General features: G+C 50.4%; 1 protein-coding gene across 1 annotated transcript in view; it reads left to right on the top strand.

Moving 5' to 3' along the window:
• The window catches only part of JADE2 (jade family PHD finger 2), a 68,689-nt gene that overhangs the window by 36,915 nt on the left and 6,841 nt on the right, over positions 1-24,933 (top strand). The window contains 6 exon segments of the mRNA XM_040077994.1: positions 5,738-5,949; positions 9,628-9,795; positions 10,300-10,416; positions 15,943-16,404; positions 20,776-20,893; positions 24,801-24,929. Of these exon segments, the coding sequence (XP_039933928.1) occupies positions 5,738-5,949; positions 9,628-9,795; positions 10,300-10,416; positions 15,943-16,404; positions 20,776-20,893; positions 24,801-24,929 (1,206 nt within the window).

The raw sequence follows: 24,933 nt of genomic DNA, 5'->3' as shown, positions 1-24,933 counted from the left end.
GAGTGGCTGCTTCCCTCCCTGGCAGTCCTGAGTGTCACGCTCTCAGGCTGCTCCCATCCCACTGCATCCTTTTGGGATTCTGGGAGCCCCTTTTTTCGCCCTGAGGCAGCAGGCTGGCACTCCCCAGGCAGAGCCCGTTCCCAGGCAGCACCAGCGTGTGTCCATGTCCCACTGTGCAGGACCACCCCAGGATAGAATCACAGAATGGTTTCGTTTGGAAGGGACCTTAAAGTTCATCCCATTCCAAGGCTCCTGCCATGGGCAGAGACAACTTCCACTATCCCAGGTTGCTCCAAGCCCCTTCCAGCCTGGTCTTGAGCACTTCCAGGGATGGGGCAGCCACAGCTTCTCTGGGCACCCTGTGCCAGGGCCTCACCACCCTCACAGGGAGCGATTTCTTCCTAATACCCATTCTCACCCTGCCCTCTGCCAGTTTGAACCATTCCCCTCTGTAAAACACCACAAGCCTCTAGAGCTGAGCTTACTTAGCTCCTTAGAGATACAGATAATCAATACCACATGTAAATGAGTGTATTAATTGTTTGTATGTGATGTATTAATGTACAGATTAGCAGGGTTGGAGATCAGTGGGGGACTCTTAGGACATTTCCCCTCCACATTTTCAGCACAATCAGTTTTTACATCAGGTCTCTGTTTTGCTGTTTCCATAAATTCCTGGCAGTAATTGCGGTAGTTTCCAGCAGTACTCCAGCTTCGCTGCTGATGGGGTGAGGAGCCTTTCATCAGAGTGCTCTAGGACAGCCCTGTCAGAGCCAGGCGTCGCTGCAGAGAGGCAGCAGCTTTTAAAGTGGCTTCTGAAACATTTTGTCATCATCTTAAATTTGAGCAATAATTGATGTCGGTGGGTGGCAGAAAGGGTGATAATTGGTTCCTGTAAATCTTTTAAGTGCATTAGCAGGCTGTGTTTGTAACAAAATGTCTGGAGGTTTCACTGTGGATGCTCAGTTCACCGTTTGTGTGTTGGTCGCACTTCACACGCAGGGTCTGTTTATAAATAACATCGATGAAAAATTAATGTTCAACTGCTGCATCTTCCAAGGGCCGTGTGTCTGCAGGTGGTGGGCTGGAGGTGGCTGTGGCAGTGCCAGGTGGACTGGTGTTCAGGTGGTTGGCTGTCATCCCCTGGGGTCCCTGCGGGGTGCCGGGGGGCACTGAGCCCGGGGCAGGGTGCCTGGTGTCCCCAGAGTGCCAGAGCAGGCAGGTTTGAAGTGGCTTGCCCGGGGCGAGCTGGAGGAGCTCTCTGGAATCTGTGGTCCCTGCACCAGGTGTGAACACCCCCATCTCACCAGGGACTTGTCATCCTTTCGCCTCAGGTCTTCAAAGATAGTCAGAGACAAGCCTACATCATCTCGCAATTGCTTTCCCTTTTTATATCATAATTTTTAAAAGCAGTAATTTAGCTTGTTTTTATATATATATATATATATATATATTTCCTGAAAAGTAGACTCCCAGGTTTATAATCAGCTAATGGCACAGCCTGCAGTCCTGGTAGCTGTTTGTTCATGAGCTGTTTCTATCTCCAGGTATTCTCCACAGGGGGAAAGGATTTATTGTTTCAGTAAATTGATATTAGTGCAGCACAGTTCAGTCAGAAATGGGTCTTTATTTTGTGAAAGGTGGCTCTCCAGCTATTTTTTTCCTCCCCTTGCAGTGAGTTGGCTCACACTAACGACAAGGAGTAGCTGAGAATTTGTTTAGCAGAAGAATATTGCTCCTTCATGCCACATAAATTACGATATCACAGGAATAATTACAACGGAGGGCGGCGTTGTGTAAAGGAATGTGCCTGGTGCTTCTCCCAGGCGTGGTGCTGTGGCTGCGGTGCCAGCCCAGTCCCCAGTAATCCCAGTTCCTCTGGGACAGAGTGTTAAATTCTGTGTTTCAGGTGCTGTGTGGGCAGTGTCAGTGCTGAGCTGTGTGGAGTGGGGCTGGAGCCCTTGGGAGCCCCCGGGGATGGGTGGCTGTGGAGCTGCAGGGATCATGGCAGACCCTGATGCAGACACACAGAGAAAACTTTTTTGCTTGCGGCAAAGTTCCTTTGTGTTTTCTTTTCATTAATGAAATCTGGAGACCTCCTGTAGTGCATCATTATCTGTCACCTCTCTTGCTCCATTCTGAAGCAAGTCCCATTTTCTGGTGCATCCTTTAGCTGGGAAGGTGCTACCCTGCAGCATCCTGCCCTGTGCAAAGAGGGGACAGTTTTTCTCATCTGAGATGCCGTGGGAGGCAGCATTCCCTGAATTACAGCCCTTCCCACTGTGGGGAGATAGTAGGGCATTCCAGGGAGGCTGGGTGGCCACATCAAAACCCTTCCTCATTAATGCACTCAGTGTTAATGGGGAAAGGGTGTGGGTGGCCTCCTGGAAGGAGTGATGGGACGTATTCCTCCTGTGTTGGTGTTTTGAACGGGGCTCCAAATAGTTGAGGATTATATTGGCACAGGATTGAAGCCTCACCTCTGCCTGTGTCCTTCCACAGGGAAACTCTGAAGAAGTTTATGGCTATCACTGCTGTTCTCCGTGGAGAAAAGCTTTGTTTTCTTGCCTAAAGACCTTGGCACACCTTAACCAGGTCAGCAGGTAGAGTCTGCTGACCAGCTGATGGTCCCAGATGTGGACATCAGTGGATTTGTTCATTGTAGCCAAGACCAGTTGTCTGCATCTTTGCTTTCCTTCTCTAGGGACAATAATAGTGTCACTTGTGCACATACACAGGGAGTGTTTTGGTGGAGAATTTTCTTTGTTTGCTGTTTAGCTGGCCACGGTCAATGAAGAGAGGGTTTTTGCAGCCAAAAAGATGACAATTTTATGAATGGAGTTTAGTAGCACAAACTTGGTGTGATACAGAAGGAGATAAATGGAGCACAAATGGAAAAAACACTTCACCCCCAGGCCCCATTGCTTAGTGCTTCATGAACGATTAATCGCTTCATCCCCATCAAGTGCAATTGTCGATTCAATAAGCTCCGAGGTATTCGGGATGACGCTTGGCGAACGCATTGCTAATGTAATTACCCCTCAGTGGAGTGTGAGAGTGCCTCTGTGTGTGTGTGTGTGTGTGTGTGTGTGTGCAGGAGGCACGGATCCACACTCCCCCTGCACTGCTGGCACAGGGGCTGGGAAGGGAACCCCCCCAGGCGCTGCTCTGCCTCTGCCTCTGGCCTTCCTCTGGAGCAGGAGTTTTGGGGTCAGCGTGAACTTTCTTCCCAGGGTTAAGCAGGTGATGGTGGAAAATTCAGGAAGTGGGATGGGTGCTGGTTCTTTCCACTCGAGGTGAAGTGGAATGGTGGCAATGCCAGCGTGATCCTGACCCTGGGCAAGGTCAGAATCATGATTCCTGTGGAAAACCCCCTCCCTTTCCTTCCTCATGTTGCCTGCAGCTGCCTGCTCTCTGCCTGCCCTCTCCCATGAGCACAGGGCAACTCTGGAAAATATGTTGGGAAAAGTACTGGGATTGATGATCGTTTTGCTTTTCAGAAGAGCAGAGCTTGAAATGTTGGGAGGAATGGAATAACTCCAGACTGGCACTCCAGTGCCCAGGCTCACAGTCAGAGATGAGGAGTTGAAACCCTGACCAAGAGGAGGATATTCTTGCTGGACTGGTTTAATACTCACATAAAGTCATGTTGAGCAAGTGCACCTCGGGTGGTGATTTGTAAAGGGACTCCGTTAAGGCAAAAATAATGCTCTGGCTTCTCTGTAACATGCAGGCAATGAAAGGACAAGAAGGGATGGCTTTGAGTTGAAAGAGGATTGATATAGATTAAATGTTGGGAAGTTTTTCCCTGTGAGGGTGGGGAGGCCCTGGCACAGGTTACCCAGAGAAGCTGTGGCTGCTCCATCCCTGGAAGTGTTCAAAGGAGCACTTGGACAGGGTTTGGAGCAACCTGGGATAGTGGAAGTTGTCCCTGCCCATGGAAGGGGCTTGGAACACGAAGATCTTTAAGATCCCTTCCAAGCCAAACCATTCCACATTTCCATGACATCCAGCCGGAACTATGCCAAGAGCACGATGGTGGCTCCATCGCAGCCCTGGTGCTCAGAACTCGCTGTGCTAGTGCAGGATGCTTCACACTGCTGAGCTCCAGAGGCCCCAGGCAGCCTGTGCCAGCCTGGGGCCGAGTTCCCGCTCCCGAGTCCAACAGGTATCAGCAGGTTCCTCGGCGTGTTGCAGCACAGCAGCCCGAGCTCTTGAAAGGGCTGTGATAGGGAACAGTGTTGTCTGGCTTAGATGGTATCTCAGACTCGACATAGACGTGTAAAATGCCAGTCTGGATGTTTGCAGAGACTTGTCAAGCCAAGGGAAACCGTGCCAGTGAAACTTTGGGGAAGAGCTTAAAAAGGCAGACAATGGTGTGTTTGCTTGCCGAGCTTGCCTGCGTGTTGCTTTCCCCCCTTGACAGAGTTTTTGCAGTTGATCAGTGGTTCTGGGGGAAAGATGCAGCCTCTGCCAGCCCCATCCAGCCAGAAGTGCTGGGACCCCTGCAGCCAGGGGCCTTTAGAACAGCCCAGAGTTCAGAACAGGAACATCACGCTGTGGCTTGAGAGATGACCAGGATGCCAAATTTTTCCCTGAACATTTAATTAGTAACTGCTCCTTATGGGTTCTTTCTCAAGCCTTTTTTTCTCAATCTCTGCTCATAAATGAGGTATGTACTTCCATTGCTTTGCATTCAAGGAGAGTGGATAGCAGTTTGGGTCACACTCCTCCACTGTCTGGCCAGTTGTGGATATTTCACACTAATGAACTACAAAGTCTAATTGATTTGTATTGCATTCTGCTGGTACTTCTGTTGTCCCTGTGCCTTCTCCTGTGATGACGTGCTCATGGGGAGACAGGGTGTGATGGGGGCTTAACTCTGCCTCTGACCCTTCATGAAGAACCTCACTCCTGCTCCTGACAGACTTTTTCCCTTGCTGGAGTGACCTCATGTTGCATTGGTGGCACCAGGATTTTTGTGCACAGGTGGGAGGCAGCACCTCTGGGACCAGCCTTCAGTGTGATAGCGTTTTGGGGCCGCTGAGCTCCTGGCAACAGCATGCTCCATCTAAAGGCAGCTGGGGTATCCCACTCCTGGAGGCTGCTGCTCTAAAAAACCTCTCCTAGTTATCGACCTTGTATTCCTGATTGTGTCTGTGGAGAAAGCTCTAGTAGAGCATCTCTGCCACCTCTCTCCATTAAAGATCCTTGTGTGGGGGAATTAAAAGACCCACCTGGGGCTGACCTTCTGATTTCACTAAACCCAAACACAAAAAAAACCCCTAATTTATCCTCAGTTTTTGCCTTTGGCTTCAGTTTTGCATTTCTGTTTAATTTGCCTTAAAATGGTCAATTTTCAGTCTTAACAATTAAAGCGCTGACTTTGTATTGCCAAAGCTTGTCTGAGCCCTCGCTGCAGAGAGCATCTTTGCAAAACTTGTCTCCTTGAACGTTTAAACTGTCAGCCCCAATTATCCACATTCCTTCAGCTGAATGGGTTTCCTTCCTGTCAGCCAGCAGCGATATTTTGTTACTGTCTATGAAACACAAACTGCATCCCGAGTCGGGAGCAGCCCTTTTCGGAATCGCCGCTTTTACCGCGGCTGTGGATTTGCTCTCGAGTTGCCGTCGGAGACGCTCATTCCCTGGCAGAAGGCTCCCCGAAGGCGGGTGGGCGCCCGTGCCGGAGCTGCGTCGGTGCCTTTGCCTTCATGCTCTGCCCTCTGCCTTGCAGAAAAGCCCGAGCTGGATGAGATCACCCTGGAGCGGGTGCTGGAGGAGCTGGAGACCATGTGCTACGAGAACATGAACATCGCCATCGAGACCGAGGAGGGCTTGGGCATCGAGTACGACGAGGACGTGGTGTGTGACGTGTGCCGCTCGCCGGAGGGGGAGGACGGCAACGAGATGGTGTTTTGTGACAAGTGCAACGTCTGCGTGCACCAGGTGAGCGGCTCCTGGCCCTGCTCATCACACCCTGGTCCCCTCCTCCTCTGGGTTCCTCCCATCCCCACCCGTCCCTTCCCCCGGGCTGCTGTTCAGCTTTCCTCCTGGATCCCAAGAGGAGTGGGGATAGCAGAGAGGTCTTGGATAGCTGGCAGGCAGCAAACTTGCTTTTCTTAATTTCTTAACCCCCAAGCATTTATAAGTGCCCGCAGGAGCACACAACCAGAGGTTAAGTGCCCTTTCCTCCTTATTCTCTGGTCTCTGTGATATTTTATTTTATGTCTCCTTGTCCTTTAATATGCTTATTCTTTTTACCCCGTTTCTTGAACCCCTGTGGGATCTTCAGCTCTCTGAGGTGACCAGCACTGTGTGCAAGACTTGGCTGGGTGGGATGTGCAGTCCTGTGCTCCCCAGAGGGGTGGGCTTGCACAGACCCCCCAGCTTCCTCCTCCTCCTCTGCTCTATCTAGGAAGTGGTTGGACCTTCCAGCTCCATCAGTGCAGTCTCACATCGCAGGGTTTCTGTCCCAGCTTCCCCACTGTGTGAGCGTGGGATTTCATTTTGTTTTGCTGCCTGGAGGAAAATAATTTTATTTTTAGAACTGAATGCAAATGCTTCAAGCACTTGCTGGGGGGAGTCTGTGGGCCTCCTGCTTTAGGGGAAACCTTGACAAGGGGAAGGCAGCCACATGAGGGTCTTCTGGGTCCCTCATGGACCCAGGGAGGTTTTACTGGTCGTGCTTCAAGGGGAAGCGCTGTGTGGTGCTGGGATGGCAGCAGCAGCACCTGGGCTTCACCCCCTGTGTGAACAGTTTTGGGTTTTTTTTTTAGTTCTAAAGAGAGCCATTTGCTCATCTTTTGGGCAGCTTTTCCATGAGTGCTTCCTGGAGGTGGGAGAGCACTGGAGATATCTATAGTTGCAAGAGGTGGGTGTTTTGAATGGTTTCCATCAGTGAATCAGATTCCACAAAATACCAGAATGATTCAGGATTGGGTTTGGGGTATTTTTTTTTGTCTTGGTTTCTTTTTTAACAAGCCCAAGTGGCAATGTCAGGCTGTGAGCTGGCATAAGCCACAGCAGGGACTCAGGGAGCCATGGCACCGTGTGGGCTCCACTTTAAGCAGCAGCCCCAGTGCTGCAGAAGGGGACACAGCAGCCTGCATTTCAAAGTTGTTGAAAGAAAAGAGGGATTTTCAGTTGTTTTCAGGGAGCAAAGTCCAGCCTTAAGCCCTATGCCAGCCCATAAGCTGCCTGTGATTTAACCTCTGCCCCGATTTACACCCTAAGCCACAAAGTCCAGAGGCACAGTGCAGGGTGTTACGTGGCATCATGGTTACCTAAGCTGCACCGTGCCTTTGCCAGCACCACATCCTGCCAGCATCTACAAAACCTGCTGGGAATTAGGCTTTCCTGCAGGCATATGTGTGCTGGTGCCGTGGGCTTCACCAGAGCCAGGCCTTGTCCTCCTGCATCCCATGGGGAAGGGGCTCAAGACACACTCTGGTGGGTTATGGTGCCGGGTGACATCGTTGTGCTCACTTCATCTGCATAACACTAGCCATGAGGCTTGCTATTAATTGATTCCTATGAAGTGAAGCTTTAAGAAAGCACATGCACTTGTTCCTTTAAAATTGTCAGCGAGGTGGAACCATGTCCCCCGCTGCTAAATCACAGTTCATTGCTCTCACAGTGACAGCATCACACTTCTGTTCAGCATGGGAATGATCCACCTTCAGATTCCAGCCACCATGCCATGGGCCTGTCATCACTGAATTCCCTTTCCCTGGTGTGGGCACATGGCTGAACACGCCCTCTGTTCCACAGACCACACCAAGCTTGGCTATGGCTTGGCATCCTCCCCGGTTTTTTGGCATCTCGTTCTCAGTGATGTTGCACCCCAGATAGATGCAGCAATAAAAATAGCTGTGCTGCTCCTATTCAGCATTCCTCTGGCTTCCTGTTTCTGGAGCACCTTCTGCCTGGTGCTGGACTTGGAAGAGTGTGTTTAGCTGATAATGCACCTTGTTTCTAGAGCTGCTCCTTGTCTGGGACAGAAGCCCTGTATTTGCCTCTCAGGAGTAGAATTGCACCTTCAGCTGCTCTAAAATCACTAGAAATAAATAAGCAAGATCCAAGAGTCTGCTAGAGATGGGCACCTGGTCATAATTCCTGCTTTCCCCTGGATTTTGAGATGAGTCTGCCAGTTCATTCTGCTGCTAGTACATATCAGGCTGATTCTTGACTGGTACTAAATCACATGTTTTATAAAACTGTGTTTCAGAAATGATTTATCTATCAGATTTGGAGGCACTGTGAAACACGCAGTTAAGTCTCTTCGAACCATGAAGACTCGCAGCAATAATATTTCCCCTCTTAATTCCTTGTTATCCCAATAACCTGTTCACAAAGTGGCTTTTTCCACTTGGAAACCACTGTCAGGGTCAATTTGTGATTTGGGGCAAGTTAAAGTCATGTTGTAGTGTGTTCTGGGCCAGTGAAGACTGATGATGTAGTTCTGCCAGGCTCACACATCTCCGTGTGCCCCCTCTGTTCCTGTCCCCACCCACAGCACTGTCACTTGCGGTGACAGTGACCTGCAGCAGCAGGAGAAAAAGCTGTTCTTCTTGGGGGGGTAAGCTTCAGGAAGTGGAGCTGACGAATGCCTGGGCTCAATTTGCAGCCACCAGTGCTGGGGGTCCTTGTCAGCACTGGCTGCTTGTCTTCTGCAGGGATGTCAGAGCAGCCAGATGTAGAATTAATTGCGTCTGCTCACTTTAAATAGGGACACAGCCCTGTGTTAGTGCCCAAGGCAGTGTGCTGCCCTCTGAAAATCCTTTTAAGTGTGAGTTATCAGGCCCTGCCAGTTCTAAACTATCTAGTTTTAGTAGTAGCTGTTTAATACAGTCATAAATTATGGTCAAAGTGGAAAGTATTTATCATTATGTGATATGGCTTATCATTTGGCTCTTCCCCAAGTAAGGAAGAGAAATATTTATGAAACACTTTGGCTTCTCGGTGTTCTGCATTACCACAGCAGGTCAGGGAGCTCCATGGGCAGCCCAAGTCCTTCAGTTCTCACCCTCTTGGCTGGAGACTTGTCTGTGCCCCCTTTAGATGTGTCATCCTTAAGGTTTATTATCCTTTTTGGTTCCTCCCTTCTCATTTACATTCATGACTATTGGCTTCCCCTTTTTAACTTTCTGTAGTTACTTTTGCTTCCCCTTTGGGCTGTGCTGGGTCTGTAACCAGTGTGGTCAACTTTCTCAATCGTGGGCTTGTGGCTTCTCAGCCCTCAGTGACCTCAGAAGATTTCTCTGCACAGCATTTCTTACTTTTCCGAGTCACCACGGGTCAGGAGCGGGGGCAGGACACGAGCGGGCAGATGTCTGCGCCGCAGAGCTGCGGGTGGCGGGAGCTCTGCCCACCTCCAGCCTAGAGCCAGGCGGGTGCTTGGCACGGTGAACAGCACGTTCTTATACTTAGCTTTTAATTAAAAGGACACACTGATCCATGTGCAAACAGGGAAGGTGGGAAGGAAGAGCTCCAGCTCCCTGTCTGTGGCCTGGGCGCTGCGTTGTGCCTGCTGTTCACTGGGATGCAGCGGCAGCGATGGAGGAGGTCTGGGAGGATGCTCATCCTGGGCTGCTGGGGTAACCCTCGTCCCTCATGTCCCCACAGGCGTGCTATGGCATCCTGAAGGTGCCCATCGGGAGCTGGCTGTGCCGGACCTGCGCCCTCGGAGTGCAGCCCAAGTGTCTGCTGTGCCCCAAGAGGGGCGGAGCGCTGAAGCCCACCCGCAGCGGGACGAAATGGGTCCACGTTAGCTGTGCCTTATGGATACCTGAAGTAAGGTGTTTTCCAGCCTCCTCCTGACACGTGGGTGGGCACACTCCTGGTTTCAGGTCTTGGCCTGGGGTGTTTGTTAATGGTGTTGTGAATAACAAACACAGTTTGGCTCGTCAAGCTGTGCCAGAGCCACGATGCCGGGCAGTTATCACGCCGTGTGTTTAATTAGCAGCCAAGGGACACCCTGTTAAGGGAGGGCAGAGGATTGGGGTGCAAGGCCACAGAGGTGGGGGCTTGCCTTTGGGCACAGAAGCTAATTTCATATGCCCATCTGAGATACACCTCAGATGAGGAATTAATGCAGAGGAAAAACCAACATAGAGTTTTCCTTCTTTGTCAGATTTGTTTCTGGTTTTAGTGGTTTGGGGTTTTTTCTGAATTACAACTGACCCTGAAGAATAAGAAATATAATCCATCCCTCATTCAGATTGCCATAGACACTCTCTTGTAGGAGTTTGGGGACTGTAGCTGATACTTACAACTTGTCTTCTATCTTGTGGCCAGGTTAGCATTGGATGTCCTGAAAAAATGGAACCCATTACGAAGATCTCACATATCCCAGCAAGCAGATGGGCTTTGTCCTGCAGCCTCTGCAAGGAGTGCACTGGGACATGCATTCAGGTATGGAACTTGGCACTGAAGAAGCTCAGACCTCCGAGGTTGTGCCTGTGTTAACCACTGGAGAGTCTTGAGTGCTGAAGGGCATGGCCTGAATGACGTTTATTTCTGTTTTGAGTAAACCTAATGACAAGAGCCTGTCAGGCATAATCAGGTGTTGTTTGCAATCATTTAATGCACTGAGTGCTAGAAATCTAGATTAACTTCCTTTGCATAACACAGAGGCGTTGCTGTAGTGACACTAATTACTGGGACTGCAGATGACCTTGGTTTAGATCAGAAACCTCCAGGAGAAGGGCTTGGTGAGGCTGCCAGCAAAGTGAGGTGTTCATGGGATACATAACTCAAGTATTTCACAAACCTCAGGGGGTCAGCCTTTCAGTTGTGGGGATATCAGGGTGCACCAGGGTTGGATAGTCCTCACTGACCTGCTGGCTTGGAAAATAAAGTACTTTCCATGTACTACATCTCCACATTTTCTGTTTTACCACACCTAGGCAAACCACTGCAGATACATGATTGCCTGCCCTCCCAGGATTGCCTGCTCTCCCAGGAGAGACAGACATTCTCTTTTCAGATAGGAAGCAGGATTCTCCAGGCTTTTCTATTGCAAAAGTGGGACATAGCTTCCCACGCCGTGATCTCAGTTCTTGGGGAGCAGAGCAGAAGCTCCCTTCCAAAATGCAGCACTCTCGGTGTGAGGGCATTTAGGGAGCCCTGCTGAACCACGTGATTTCCTCTACTTCCACCTGGTTGTCCAGTTTGATGTCCTGATGGTCCCAGAGAATAGCCATTAAGCTTTGAAAATTTGGAGAGAAATTTAGGGATGTGTCCCGATCCCAAGTGGTCAGGTGCGGTACCTCAGCAGGAGCTGCACGGTGTGGGTCAGTGTTTGCAGCAGTGACTGTGGAGCAGGAGCTGCTGGCTGGTGGCACAAGGACAGCAGGGATAGGAGCTCTGCAGGCTCTGCTGTGTTTGTGCTGTCGTCTTGGGTTTAATACTTTAAAGGCAGCTATTTAAAAGTAATCCCCATAGTTTGAAATGAAATCTCACAATACTTCTTTAAATCTGTCGCGCTGACTCATTTTTTTGATGGCTCTGGGTGCTTATTCACCCTGCCAGATGGAGATACTGTGTCAGAATGGCAACTGCTTTCAAAGAACAGAGGGGCAGGGAAGGAAGCAAGCAGGCTTGGCAGCGTCAAGAGGAATTCAGTGTCTCTCAGGCTTCATCCTCTTAGTGCCATCATGACATGGGAGCTGTGAGATCCCGGGGGCTGGATGGATTTGCATTAAAGGTGACCTGAGATGGAGCAGGAGCTTGCCTTGCTGCCTCTTGTGCTGGCAGCTCATGGTTTATAAGTCTTCATGAGATTGCCACTGGAGCATTTGCCGAGGCCACCCTGCCGTGTGCAGGATGGTTTTGCTTCAAGGAAAAGGGGGAGAAGTGGAAAAAAAAGCAGCCAGTGCCTTTATTTAAGGATTTATGGGGTAAATTAACACCCATAGGTAAACAAATACACTCTACTCATCCATGGTACAGAGCTCTGTTTCGAAAGCTTATGTTTATGGAACATATCTTGCGGAGCGTATTTTATGGAGCGTATTTTATGGAGCTCATTTTTGCTAGTGCCTGTTTATACAGGTGGGATCTACCCTTGTCAGAAGTTTGGGTTTGTGACCCAGCTCTGAAAGGAGGATGTTGTTTTCTGCAAAGGCACTGAGTGTTTGTTCCTGGCAGCAGCAATCAGGTGCTGCAGGTGGGCAGGTCTGCGGAAGGAAGGAACTGCTCCCAGGAGGGGATTTTCCAAGTGGCCGAGAGAGTTTTCTGAAGAACAAAATCTGGGAGGCAGGCTGGAGGAATTGAAGACTGTCATCCCAGCAGGGCATGTCAGAGGCAGCACTGCAGCTTGAGAAAACACCCACCTCAGCCACATTTGCAGAGACAAACACGAGAAGTCTTAGGAGGGACTTCTGTGTGTGGAGGTGTTTTTCCTCATCCAAATTTGAGCATCAAAAGGGAAAGAAACTCAGAGAAGCCCAAGGAAGGGCTCCCCACTGCTGTCCACACCTTTGCCCTTGCTGCTGCACATAACTCGTACCCCTTTCTGGTACAGAGCTGTGAGCCTGGTGTAACTTGGTGTGACTGTAACTCAGCCTAAGCTACTGCGTGCTGTGCAGGGATGCAGCTCTGGAGACACCCTTTGCTTCACTCCTGCTAAGGGGAAGTCGTTACTTCATGGTGGTTCTTGTGGTCAGACATCAGGAGATGCCAGAGAGCTCAGAATGCAGGAGGAATTTTCTTGTTTGCATTTCTGAGATGGAAAAGAGAGTGCCAGGAGCCGGGCTCTGGTGCAGCCCGAGTCCTGACCGTGCTTTTTTGGGACTCCGCTCCCTCCTCCGTGCTTGTCAGAGCGACTGGAAGAGCTCAGCGAGGCAGCACAGAATGGCAGGGCTCTCTTAGCTGCTGGCAAGCTTCTCCAAAGGGCACAATCTTCTGCTGTCATCATCTTCCAGCTTCCTTTTTGTTGTAGCTTTTTGGAGAAAAAGCCCTTTGAAATGTCCTTCATCTCTCCCCCATTTATCGTCACTTCTCTGCCCACTGCCGCCCGCTCCCATTAAGCAAGCAGTGCCGCTGGTGCTCATCCACTGGGATAACTGGAGGTTCCCAAAACTGCCTTCTGCCTGTAGTCCTGAAAAGGCAACACTTGGCATCAGGGATAAGAGCAGAGTGTGTTGCCCATGCTGCCCCAGTCCCACCCATCCTCTGCCCCACATCCTCCCAGGAGTCTGTGAGGCTGAAATTGCCTTTTTCAGCTGAGAAGCTCTACCAGGCTCCAGACCATCTGTGGTCATGAAAAATCACATGGTAAAGGATGCAGAAGTGTTGTGTCTGATGGCTTGGCCAGTGTTCAGCACCGGTAATTAATTTTTCCTTCCTGAGCTCCCCTTGCAGGTCTGTTGGAGGAGCTGCTTCCTTCCCCTCAGCCCCAAACTGCAGCAGAGCACCAGTGCAAGCTCCTAAACTTCTGTTTGAATGTCCTTGGCAACTAAAATCATCTCTCTGTTTCTTCCAGTGAGAATGATTTTAGGACTAATAAAGAGCCTACGTTAAATCTCTGGGGCAGTTTTTACCCTCTCTTGCAGAATGTTGTTTGGGAATGGATTTTCCTGGATAAGCAAAGTGTGCTGAAATCCTTGAATGAAAGGTGCTGTAAGATAATGAAGAACAATCGATAACAAAGCGAGGATTGCTCCAGTCTTTTGAGCCTGGTTTATTCTGTGTGGCAGATCCCTCCCTCCTGCCACAAGTGGCTTCATTCCAGCGCCATTCTGGGATGATCAATATGTTTTTGTAATTCATTTATCCAGGGTCCCTCGGTGGCTGTGGCCGACCAGGTATCTTTCTTTGTCGCCCTGTCAGCTGAGCTGCCTAATTATTTTCTGTTTGCATTTTGGGCACAGCTTCTGACAAGTGCTGCTTGCCATCTGTTGGAGTAGAGAGATCCAGGATGAGTGTCACTGGATTTGCTTTATTCCTAAGGTGGAGTGGTGGTCATTCCTGTTAGCAGGACGCTGTCCTGGCAGAAGACATGGGCGTGTTGTTAGTGCTGTTTTTAGCACTGATGGCAGAAGCAGAAGGGAAGGGACAGCACTGCGTGTGCTTTAAAAGCCAGCATGTGATATACTGACTGCCCTGAGTAAATCTGGAAGCTGTAAGTCAGGCTGGGCTCCCTCTGTCCCTCCTTCCTTGCCAAAAATAAATACTTGAGAACGGAGCTGGTGCTTCAGCTGCCTGTGTGGCTGTGACAGGACTTGTCCCAGGGGATGGCCAGGGTGGCAGGGCAGGCACCTTCTGCTGCAGTGGTGAGTGCCCTGGACTGGCACAGGGAGCATCAATGGGTCCCTCACAATGCCAGGCTCCAAGCGAGTGCCAGCAGCATAGCAGGAGGAATTGAATTCTGCAAGTTACCAGATATTTTCGTGAACCGTTGCAGACTGAAATTAGGACCAAATGGCCATTTTTAAACAGGATAAACACAGTGCTGGAGTTCATAATCCCCTTGCTTGTGGTGCCTGTGGGAGTTAATGCCCGGCATTGCTGCCCAGAGCCATGCTGGTACAGCCAGAGCTGCATCCAGCTCTTCCCACTGCTCTCTGAGGCTTTGGAGCAGGGCCTGGAGAGCTCTGGAAGTGAAGGATTTGGACAATGCTTGCCTATGCTTTTCTTGGTCCTGGCAGCTTCTTAAGCACCAGCAGACTCATTAAAACAGTCAAAGGAAAATATCTAAAAGCAGCAACGTCAAAAGTTTGCCCCTGGGTGCCTGAGCAGGATTCAGGGCTGATGGATGGGATGGTGATAAAAAGCTGTAACTTCTGTTCTTCAGCTACTACCAGAATATATTTTTCTTTTTGAGAATTAAGGTGCAGCAGAGCCCCAGTAAAACTAAATGGTTTGCCATCAACATTCAGGAAATTTCACTTGCCTCCACCTGGTCCTTCAGGCCACAAGTGCATCTTCATCCCCTACAAGAACAATTCTTCTATTAACGCCAAAGTAGTGCCTACAGTAATAGCCCACTTAAAATGTCTCGTTATTGCAGTTTAACTGGTCATTAGCAGCTGGAATAGACTGATTTCTTACGGGTTATGGTTGAAATAATTACCTGACACTGAGCCATTAAAAACAGTTAATGAGTACAGGGGGAGAAGGTGCTGACATGGACACGGGCACAGTGCTGGCTGGTGGGAGTTCCTCCGTCAGACGCCAGGCTGAGATTTGTTGCCTGTGGCATCCAAAGGAATTTAAACCTGAGGTAAGTTGGGAATATCATTAAAAAATTGATCTGAGGCAAGTTTGACAACATTGTAGCCACTGTACAAGTTCTAAAGCATTCATTTTGTGCAGTGTTGCTCCAGTTGCATTTTTCTTTCTTTTCTGAATGGAGCTAGGTAGAGGCTGTGTAATTTCCTGAGGAGGCAGGCGTTTAGGAGCACTGGCTGCTTCTTTGATCCCATGTTCACGCCTAAACCTTGCCATGTTCTGTGTGCTTCCAGTAAAAATGTCATTTTGGCTTTAGATGTGGTAACAGAGGGGGAGTAGCTCGAGGGTGAAATATGAGGGAGCATTTCTCCATCAGGAGAAATCCACTGACAGTCTTGGAGCATCCTGTCCTGTTCTTTGGCTTTTGACGTCTTTTCAGGAGAACCATTGGAAGCTTCTGGTTATGGTAGGTGAGAGCTGAGCAGGACCCATTACAGAGGTGGATTAAAGAAGGTCAGGTGGGAAAATGTCACTTCTTGAACACTGGGGTTCTTCTGCCTGTGTTTGTGGTGTTGGCCCTTGGGTCTCTGCCACTGGGGCAGTACAGGTGTTCCTCCATCAGGAGTTCCTGCTGTGGAGCACCCATCACTTCATGGCAGGTATCCCCCTGGGTTTGTGGCATGCCCTTGTGGCCTGTTGTGTTGGTGAGTGTCCCCTCGGTGACGGTGCCTTGCCCTGTCGCTGAGCCCTGTCCTTGTCCCGCAGTGCTCCATGCCCGCCTGTGTCACCGCGTTCCACGTCACCTGCGCCTTCGACCACAACCTCGACATGCGGACTATCCTTGCAGACAACGATGAGGTGAAGTTCAAGTCCTTCTGCCTTGAGCACAGCGCCGGGGCCACCAAATTGCCCGAGGAGGCACGGACAGAGCCCGACCAAGCCCAGCTGGACTTGGAGAAGGTCACGCTGCGGAAGCAGAAGCTCCAGCAGCTGGAGGAGGACTTCTATGAGCTCGTGAAGCCTTCAGAGGTGGCAGAGAACCTTGACTTAAGCGAATCGCTGGTGGATTTTGTCTACCAGTACTGGAAGCTGAAGAGGAAAGCAAATTCCAACAAACCGCTGCTGACACCAAAAACGGATGAAGTGGACAACTTGGCTCAGCAAGAGCAGGATGTTCTCTACCGACGCTTAAAGCTCTTCATGCACCTCAGGCAAGACCTGGAGAGGGTGAGTACAGCTTCTCCTTCAATGGTGTACCTGTATGCTCCATCAGGGCTGCTGGCACCCACAGACAGCACAAACCCTGTTCCCCCCCGACTCAGTTTGACTCCCCTGCCAGTTTTGTTCTTTCATCTTCATTCAGAAGCATAGCAGTGCTCGGTGTGTGTACATGATCACTGCCAAAACCCTGACATTGACGGAATAAGTCAGTGTTGGCCTCAGCTGGGGGTTCAAAAGAACAAATGTCTGCAGGGAGAGGTGCCTTGGCAGGGCTGGGTGGATGGGAAGCAGATGATGCCACAGCTTATGTCCACTCTACCTAAATAGCTTCAAACCATAAAATTACCCCATTGCCCCTCAGATGCTTTGCAGCAGCAAGGCTTGGGAACACATCATTATTTACTTACATTAAACATCAAAGATGAGTGAAAGGCAGAGTGAGAGCAGGGCCGGTGGGACTGGGCATCCCCTGCCCTGCTGCAACCAAAAGTGGGTCAGCTCCTCAGGGAGCTGCTGATGGAGGCAGAGTCAGGGCAGAGGATGCAGGAGGAGGATGCAGGCATAGGATGCAGGCACCTGCAGCTCCCGGTGGTGCAGGACATCCTTGAATCCTCCCACCCACAGCAGAGGAGGCAGCAGCCTCCACAGCAGCTTTTTGGGTGAGAGGGAGCATTGGTGGAGCGGCAGTGCCCAAGTGGTGCCAGAGCTCCCTGGGCTGGGCTTGCTGCCACGCCCTGCAGCTGCCTCTGGATTTGGCTGTCATGGCTGCACGGAGGGCAGGAGCAGGGATGGGGCAGAGGCTGGAGAGGAGGAGCAGCGGTGAAGGTGAGAAGCAGCGAGAGGAAGAAGCACAGGGGAAGAAGAAGCACACACAGAACCTGGGGTGAGATGGCAGAGAGGGGACGGGTGCAGTAGTGCTGCTGCTGGGGCGGTACGTGGGCACACGGCAGCAGTGGGACAGGGACAGGCAGGGCAGGGATGCCGAGCTTGGCAGGCACAGCCCAAGCTCCTTATTCTTTGCTTAAGACCCAAGGCCTGCCTGGTCCCCTCTCTCCTGTTCCTGCCAGAGGGGTGAATCCATTGCCCTTGCCCAGGTCACTGTTAGACCAACCACTCACAGTGCAAAAGCCATGGAAGGGCTCAGGGAGTCTCTAGGAGCAAGGAAAGGTGGTGAGGATGCTGTTCCTGCGTATCCCTGAACCCTCTCTTCAAGCTGCTGTGGGTCTGTGGCATAACTGAACCTGTGGGGAGAAAGGCAGTGTGGGTGGGCACTCTGTTCATGTCCAGGTGGAGGTTCAGCTTTGGACCAGCCCACCCTGGTCCCTTGCTGTACCCACCTCCAGTGTGGATCCTGGAGCCCAAGATCCTTCTTCTGTGTAAAAATAGTTGGGTTTGAACCTATTGGTCTCTTTTCTATGATCCTGTGGGCCTTCATCCCCATGGTCATCATTGCCATCCCTCTGCCAGTCTGTTCCCCCTTTGTTCCTGCCTTTACTTATCGCATTTCCACCTCTGTGTTGGGCTGGGCTGATGCCACCATTAGTGGGTCGCCAGCAGCAGGCTGTATCTGCCTGATCCGAGGGTGACAAGTTCCACTCACTTTTTCCCCTCATCTCTCTATATCGTAAATCTGAACCAGGCTGCTTTGCCTCCTGCTGCTTCCTCTTGTTCCCAGCTTGGCTTTTCCAGCTGCCCTGAACCACTGTGCATCCCTGGGTACCATGCTTTGCTCACGGCAGCTTCTCTTTGATTTCTTTGTGTCAAAACTACATGTTTTACCAGATTTCTCATTTTCCAGAGTTGCCTTCAGGCTTTGTGGGGTGTGCCCATCAGCATTCAGTCTCTGCTTAGCAGCTCCCTGCCAGGTTTCACTGCCTGGCCCTGGAAGAGCTGTTTGTTTGTTCAGCTTCCAAGAGTGGAACAATAAACACCAGCCAGATCAAAGTCCAGTGCTCAGATGGGTAATTGGTTTAAATCCAATTGTGGGCAGAGCATCCCAGGTATCTGATCCTGCACCTGGCAGGTCACAGCCACCCTGTTCCACTTGCAAACTTGTGAGGAGTCACATCAAATTGGGACCAGAGATGAGCAGCCTGGAAGGCTCTGAAGGTTTTCAGAGGGTGTCCACAGGACGTCATGTGGGATTTTAGCAATTTCAGCAATTAATCTGGCAGAAGTGATTTTGGAGCTGATAACGGTGTAAGGATCCGGGAGTTGGGGAGGCAGAAGCAGAGAGCAGATGACAGCCAGAGTGATGGTGCTTCCCTCTGTCATTTCTTAATCCCTGACATTTCTGCACTTTACAGTGTCAGCAAATTAAAGCTGTTACCTGGTATTACCTGGGAATCCTAATACAGTCCCCCCATTTTATTTTTGGCCTTTTTTAACCCTCTTTGCCTTTTTAAAAAAGCTTTTTCCAAGGACTAGGTGTTTAAATTAGCTTTAACAAAAAGCTGTGGTTTCCAGGCTTTCACACCAGCATCTAAACTTGGCTTGGGGAAGCAGCACTGGGTAGTGTTGAGCTGTGTGTGGGTAAATACCAGCAGTCTCTAAGCAAAGCTAAAGTAATGTTTTCTTCCAGGAATATCAAATCATAGAGAAGAGATGTGGCCAGACTCTTGGAGGTTCATGTTGCCAGAAGCAGTTGTTTTCTTCATAAAGAAATAGTTTGATGTTTTCTTCAATCCGGGAGGGGAAAAAAAAGAGGACATAGTAAAATATGCTATATAACTCCCTGCCTTGTGTTTACAGCTAGGGGATTCAACAACAACAACAACAACAAAAGAGCAACTTTTTCTCCTTTTTTTCCTAAACATTCCCAAATTGTCCTTAAGTGAGACAGTCTTGGGGGTTGGCTGCCGTTGTCCTGCTGCCCTCACAGCCTTCGGTGGCAGATGGGAGATAAGCGTGGGATGATGTCCTGGCTTTCTGTCATTGTGAGAGGCACAAAGGCTCCTGGCCACACTGGGACAGTTCCCCAAGCCTGGCAATATTCTCTGCAGGGAAGGGTGTGAGCATGAGGAGGGGGAGGAATCGAAGACATCAGGGTCACACGTGAGTGTGGACATACCCATGTGCATGCTCCTTTATTCAGGCCACCTCCTCCTTACCTTATTACAGGCAGCTTTGCTCTTTCAGAGCATCAGAAAGCTGAGTAAATGCTGTCAAATCCTGTTAGCTGCCATTAGCATTTTCTGCTCTGCAGCTGAAAGCTTGTGCTTGCTCCAAAAGCCTTGGTGTCCATTGTGGCAGCAGTGCCGGAGCCTGGCTCTCCAGCCACCCTTACGTGGGGCTGGCAGAAGCGTGGCGCTGAAACACGTCAAGTGCCAGGTGCCAGGAGTTATCAGCAATAGCTCTGTCATCTTGTGCTCCTGGGGGTGTTAATCAGCAGCGGGGTTTAGGTGCTGCTGCTGCACTGGCTCACGTGAGCAGTTGTATTTTGTGCTTTGCTGTTTGTGTTTAGAACTTCAGATAATCATAAAATGGGTTGTGTTGGGTTGGATTGTGTTGGGAGGGACCTTAAAAGATCATCTTCTTCCATCCCCACTGCCATGGTTCATGAAAGTTCTTGAGCTGGGACAAAATGCACCAGTGATCTGCAGGTAGATGTGGAGCAAGTGTGAATAACCATATGGAGGGGCCAGATTTGAGGCAGGGAGCTGCTCCAGCTGCTGACCTGGGTCAGCATCACCAGGGTATTTTGCTGTATTTTCTGTGCTTTTTCCTGGTATCTGCTTTGGGTCAGTTCTGTGAGGCTCTGACATCCCCATCCCAGCTCAGCCCCTTCCCTGCACTGGCTGTGGTAAGAGGGTTTATCCCTCTCTGCAAAAGGTGTAATTTGTGGATGAGAACTGGTGCATTGACTCAGGGCACCAAGCTGCTTCATAAAACTCAGCATTTTTTTGTGCAGGTGGCTGTGTCAGGCGTGAGCAGGACTTGTGCATGATGCAGCTGCTGGGCCAAGCACTCAGCACAATGCTCAGATGGTTGGTGCTGGACCTTTGCATGACCTTGTTGCAGTGCTCCCTCTACAGCATCTTCCTTTCCCAGACTTCAGTGCCGTGCTGGAGAAGCCAGCCCGCCCTCCTTGCCCACCGTGGGCTCCGGGCCGTTGGAGCCAGCACAGACACCTTTAGGCTTGGAATTATTCACTGCCTGGTTCTTCCCATATGTATCACACCGTTTGGATCAAGAGCCCTCCCTGCTAGCCCTGCCTCACCCAGAGGGCCATGGTGGGAGTGCAGCGCAGATGGGGAGGTAAAAAGGATGGAATCCCAGGGAGTGGGGATTTCCCTGGGCAGCAGGAGCAGCAACACAACTTGAGGGGACCTGCTTTGACCCTGCCTAAACCAGACACTCTTTCTTGTGTTTCTGTAGGTTAGAAATCTCTGTTACATGGTGACCAGACGGGAGAAAATGAAACACACCATTTGTAAACTGCAGGAGCAGATCTTCCATCTCCAGATGAAGCTTATTGAGAAAGATCTTTACCCAGGTCAGTACCACAGAGCTCGTTCTCACAGACGCTGTCCCCACTGAAGCCAAGCTGTGTGCCCCAGCTCCCCTCAGCAGGGAAGCCAGAGCTGCCCCCTCCCCTGGTATTTTATTTTGGCACAGTTCATTTATTGACTCAGAAACACTCAGCAAAGCCAGACTCTGGGTGACTGGAATGCTGGAGCTATTTGTTTTCACAGATCCCTCTTGATCCTCCCCTTCCCAGAACAGTCAGAAGGACCAAGCATTTGCTTAGGTGGGGATGCTGAGACAGTACGTGGTGACTTTTGTGAGCTGGGACTGCTTGGGAGGAGATGGCACATGCTGGGCATGGGGCTGCTCTGCAGCTGGCTCCCTGGCACAGTGGAAGCCCTGCTTCAGGCTCTTTGCAGATGCCTTTGAGCATTCTGTCAAGAATCAAGGGTTAAGCTGTTGCTGCAGACCAGCTCCTTTAGCTGTGGTCAGCTGCAGCTCCCTGCTTCACATACCCATTAGTGGAGATCATGCTGCTGACTGCAAAGCCTCTGCCAGCTTTTAATAAGGAGCTGAAATAAAGCTCGTTTCCTTTTGTCCTACTTTTTTTTTCCTTTCTCACAAGCCCACAGCTCCTGCTCCCTCCTTCTCCTCCTCCTTTGCCTCTGGTGGCAGGGCAGACCAGACCCCATGGCTGCAGAACAGTTTTTCCAGCAGCAGCATCTGGTGCTTTGGCAGCTGCTTCCGAGGGTTGTTGTGTTTGTGGCTTTGGAGTTGTGTTTGAAACCATCACATGGTTGGGGTTTCTTCAGGAACTGTCTGGGCTGAGCTTTCCTTGACAAAAGTCTCCTTTGACTGAAGTTTTGGAGGCTGAGGAATGTGTGTGTTGAGATGTCTGTGGCTCAGGCCCATGCAAATTCCTCTTGATAGCCAAAGCCAGGCAGCGATGGGGCACAGGAGTGGCTGGACCCCAGGGTGTGCTCTGGGGTGATGTGGGTTCTGTAAATCCCAGTCCCTGTCACTCTGTGTTGCTCTGCACGTCCTTACTGGACCCGAGGTACAGCTCAGCAGCCTGAACACACACAAATGGTGTTCCCACCAGCTGGAGACCCCACACTGCACATCCATTCCCTGGCACCCAGGGTTTTATGCACACGTTACTCCTGAGCTGGACCCCCAGCTCACTGCCCCAGCACCTCACTGCCCCCCCCTCACTGCCTCACTGCCCCAGCAGCATCCCTGCCAGGAGCACCCTCTGCCAGGTGCTGTCACTGCCGGGTTCTGTGAGTTTTGGAGCCATCGCAGGGGACTTTGGGATGCTCTTCAGTTCAGCTGGGCAAACCCAGCCCAGCATTTGCAGCTCTCAGAAGGAAATAGGCACGGGAGAGTTTGCCAGGATGGGTTTTTAAGCTCACCTATCTTGCAGACAAGGTGTCAGATAGCTGGAGGTGCTCTTGGGGATCTGTGTTCCCTGAAGTGCCTAGGGGGTACATGTCCAACCCTCTCTGATGCAGCAGTGGGATGGGAGCTGGCAGTTCCTCCCAGGGAGAGCTGGAGCAGGTGAGCTGGGAGCCTCACCAGTGGGGTGCAGATGCCAGCCAGTGTCAGGGAGCTGTGTGGGGGCTCTGCTGATGTTTTGGGGTTGTCTGCACTGCCCAGTGCCGGTGTTGTGCGATTGCCCTTCCTAAAAATGTTATGGGTGTACTTGAGAATAGCATGGCTGCTGTTCCCCTGATGTTTGTTCTGCCTCAAGGTGAGTGATCAGACACAAACCCACAGTGGGAGGGTGCCTTGGGTGGGGATTGATGTGCAGGGATTACTTCAGACCTTTTGATGCAGATGCTCTTCTCTCCTGTCCACCTGGCTGGCCTTTGCATTTTCCTTCTCCACTCTGACCCGACTGAGCTGAGCTGCTTGTCTCTCCCAGGAAAGATTTACTGGCTGAGCCTGAGCAGGGACTGACTGCTTCCTCTGGGACCCAGCTCCTGTGAGTCCCTGCTGCCAGGGAAACGGCCCAGCTCCAGGAATTTGGTCCTGGTCCTTCCCATGCCAGGGGGACCTTAGGGACCTGAGTGCCTTTTGGCATCGGTCCATAGAGTGTCCCGAGCTCAGGAGGAGTTCCCTTGCCAAGTGACCACACCAGGAGCTGCAGATACTCAGCATCCAGTGGAACTAAAGCTTTGGAGAACTCACTGCTGCCTTTTCCAGCATTATAAAGCACTTACTGGTTTGGAAGTGGGGGATGGTTCCATTAGCATCCTCCCCCACGGCTCCTGACTGGGATGCTCTCCACACCTGGGGTTCCTAGGAGAAAGGAAGAACTCTCCATTATTTCACCAGGATGAGGCCAGTTTTTAACTGCTGTTACAGTAGCCATCAACCGAGATCTGTTGGGGTTGTTCCAAAGATGGTTTTGGCACAAAGGTTTTTTTGGACCGGCTCCCACACAAAACTCAGAACAGGAGGGGTTTATTTTTCCTGCTGTCAAATGATCATTTAAGCAGGAGATTCTTAATAAAATCAGTGAGAATGCCCGTGTAAAATGAACCCTCCTCTCTTCCCTGTATTTTTCTTGCACAGAGTGGAAAGTAAACACTGTCTGCCTTTGAAACACGGCTACTATTTTGACAGGTTCCTCTTCAAAAAGTGCTGCTTGGGTTTCTCTTTAGCCCCGTTGTGCTGTCTAAACAAAGTTAGATTTTGATTTTGTAAGCGAAGTGAAAAATGTCTCTGCCTTCCTCCCCTTACTTGGCAGGAGCATAGCAAATACCAAATTTGCTTCTGCATTTCTTTCTTTCTGTAAGTCCTTTGGTCAGGAGGGGTTCCTGGCTGGCAACTCCAGGACTGTAAATCCTCTGTTAATTCAGACTCAGGCAGGTGCAATGCAAATTCCCTCCCCTGCTCACCCAGTACATTTCCACTGCTGCTGCAGGGGGAGAGCTGAGGTTATTCCCTCTGACTCGTCCACCCCATGGCCTCTCTGCTGAGGATTTGCTGCTGGCTGACACAATAAACTGATTTCTTCCTTAAGATCATTGTTTAGCCTGTGGGTCAGACTCTGAAACTCTGCCTTGAAACTCTGAAACTCGCCTCCATTTGCATGAGCCACCCACATTTTGGTTTAAGGGCAATATCCTTCCCTCTTTGAAAATTAATAAAGGTTTTAGCATGAACTTCTGGGGGAGAATGGCCTAACAGAGTAAGTAAAAACTGTTGGAAGTATTTTACTTGGCAATACAAGTTATACTTTTGTACGGTATTTGTCCTATTTACCCAAGAGGAATAAATCCAGTAGAAGTTCAGCTAATTTTTAGCTGAATGTCTGTATAGCTAAGAGTTAGATCCCTGCCTTTCCATAGGCAATCCTGGTCATCTTTCCTACTTCATGTACCTATATCACTTTGGGGTTTTTTCACTCCTGCACAGTTTTGCCAGAAGGTCAGATCAAGGTTGGCTTTAAAACTGCTGGTGCCTTTGCTCTGTCAATTTGGCTGAATCCCTTCCTGGAGATGCTCTTCTTGGTGATGGGTGACACAGCACCAGGTTTGTAGGTTGCCATGGCTCCTGCAAGGTGTCTGAGCAGGATTTGGGGTTACTCCCTAGTGGGTCCTCACCCCAAAGTCCTTGTCCAGGTCTGTGGCTGTAGAGTCTCCAGCAAGTCACGTGCCTTCAGTGGGGCTGCTCCTGTGGCCTCTCCTCTCCAAGGCTAAAATCTCCTTTTTTTTATAACCTACAGGATTCAGTTTTCTTAACATGTAGAGACCTTAGCCTACAGCTGGCCAAAGAATGGCCCTTGTTCTCCCTTTGCCTTGGAGCTGTTTGCAGGTCTGCTCCAGGTCTCCACTGCAGGGGTGTGCCCAGGGGAACTTGCTCACCGCAGCATCCCTGATGCCTCATCTCACACGGCGTTTTCCTTTTTTCCTAAAAAATGCCAGAACAAACTGGGAAGAGGACAAAGGGTAAGAAAAGTGACCCAAGAAGGAAAGGAAGAGATGGTAGAAAAAATAGTCCTGAGAAGACAGAGAAAAGGAAATCGGTCAACGAAACTGTTTTGGGACAACTGGGTAA

This window comes from Hirundo rustica, chromosome 14 (genome assembly GCF_015227805.2).
Source record: "Hirundo rustica isolate bHirRus1 chromosome 14, bHirRus1.pri.v3, whole genome shotgun sequence".
NCBI classification, from domain to species: Eukaryota; Metazoa; Chordata; class Aves; order Passeriformes; family Hirundinidae; genus Hirundo; species Hirundo rustica.
Note: the sequence above shows the minus strand (reverse complement) of the source record. Positions and strands in the feature narration are given on the sequence as shown.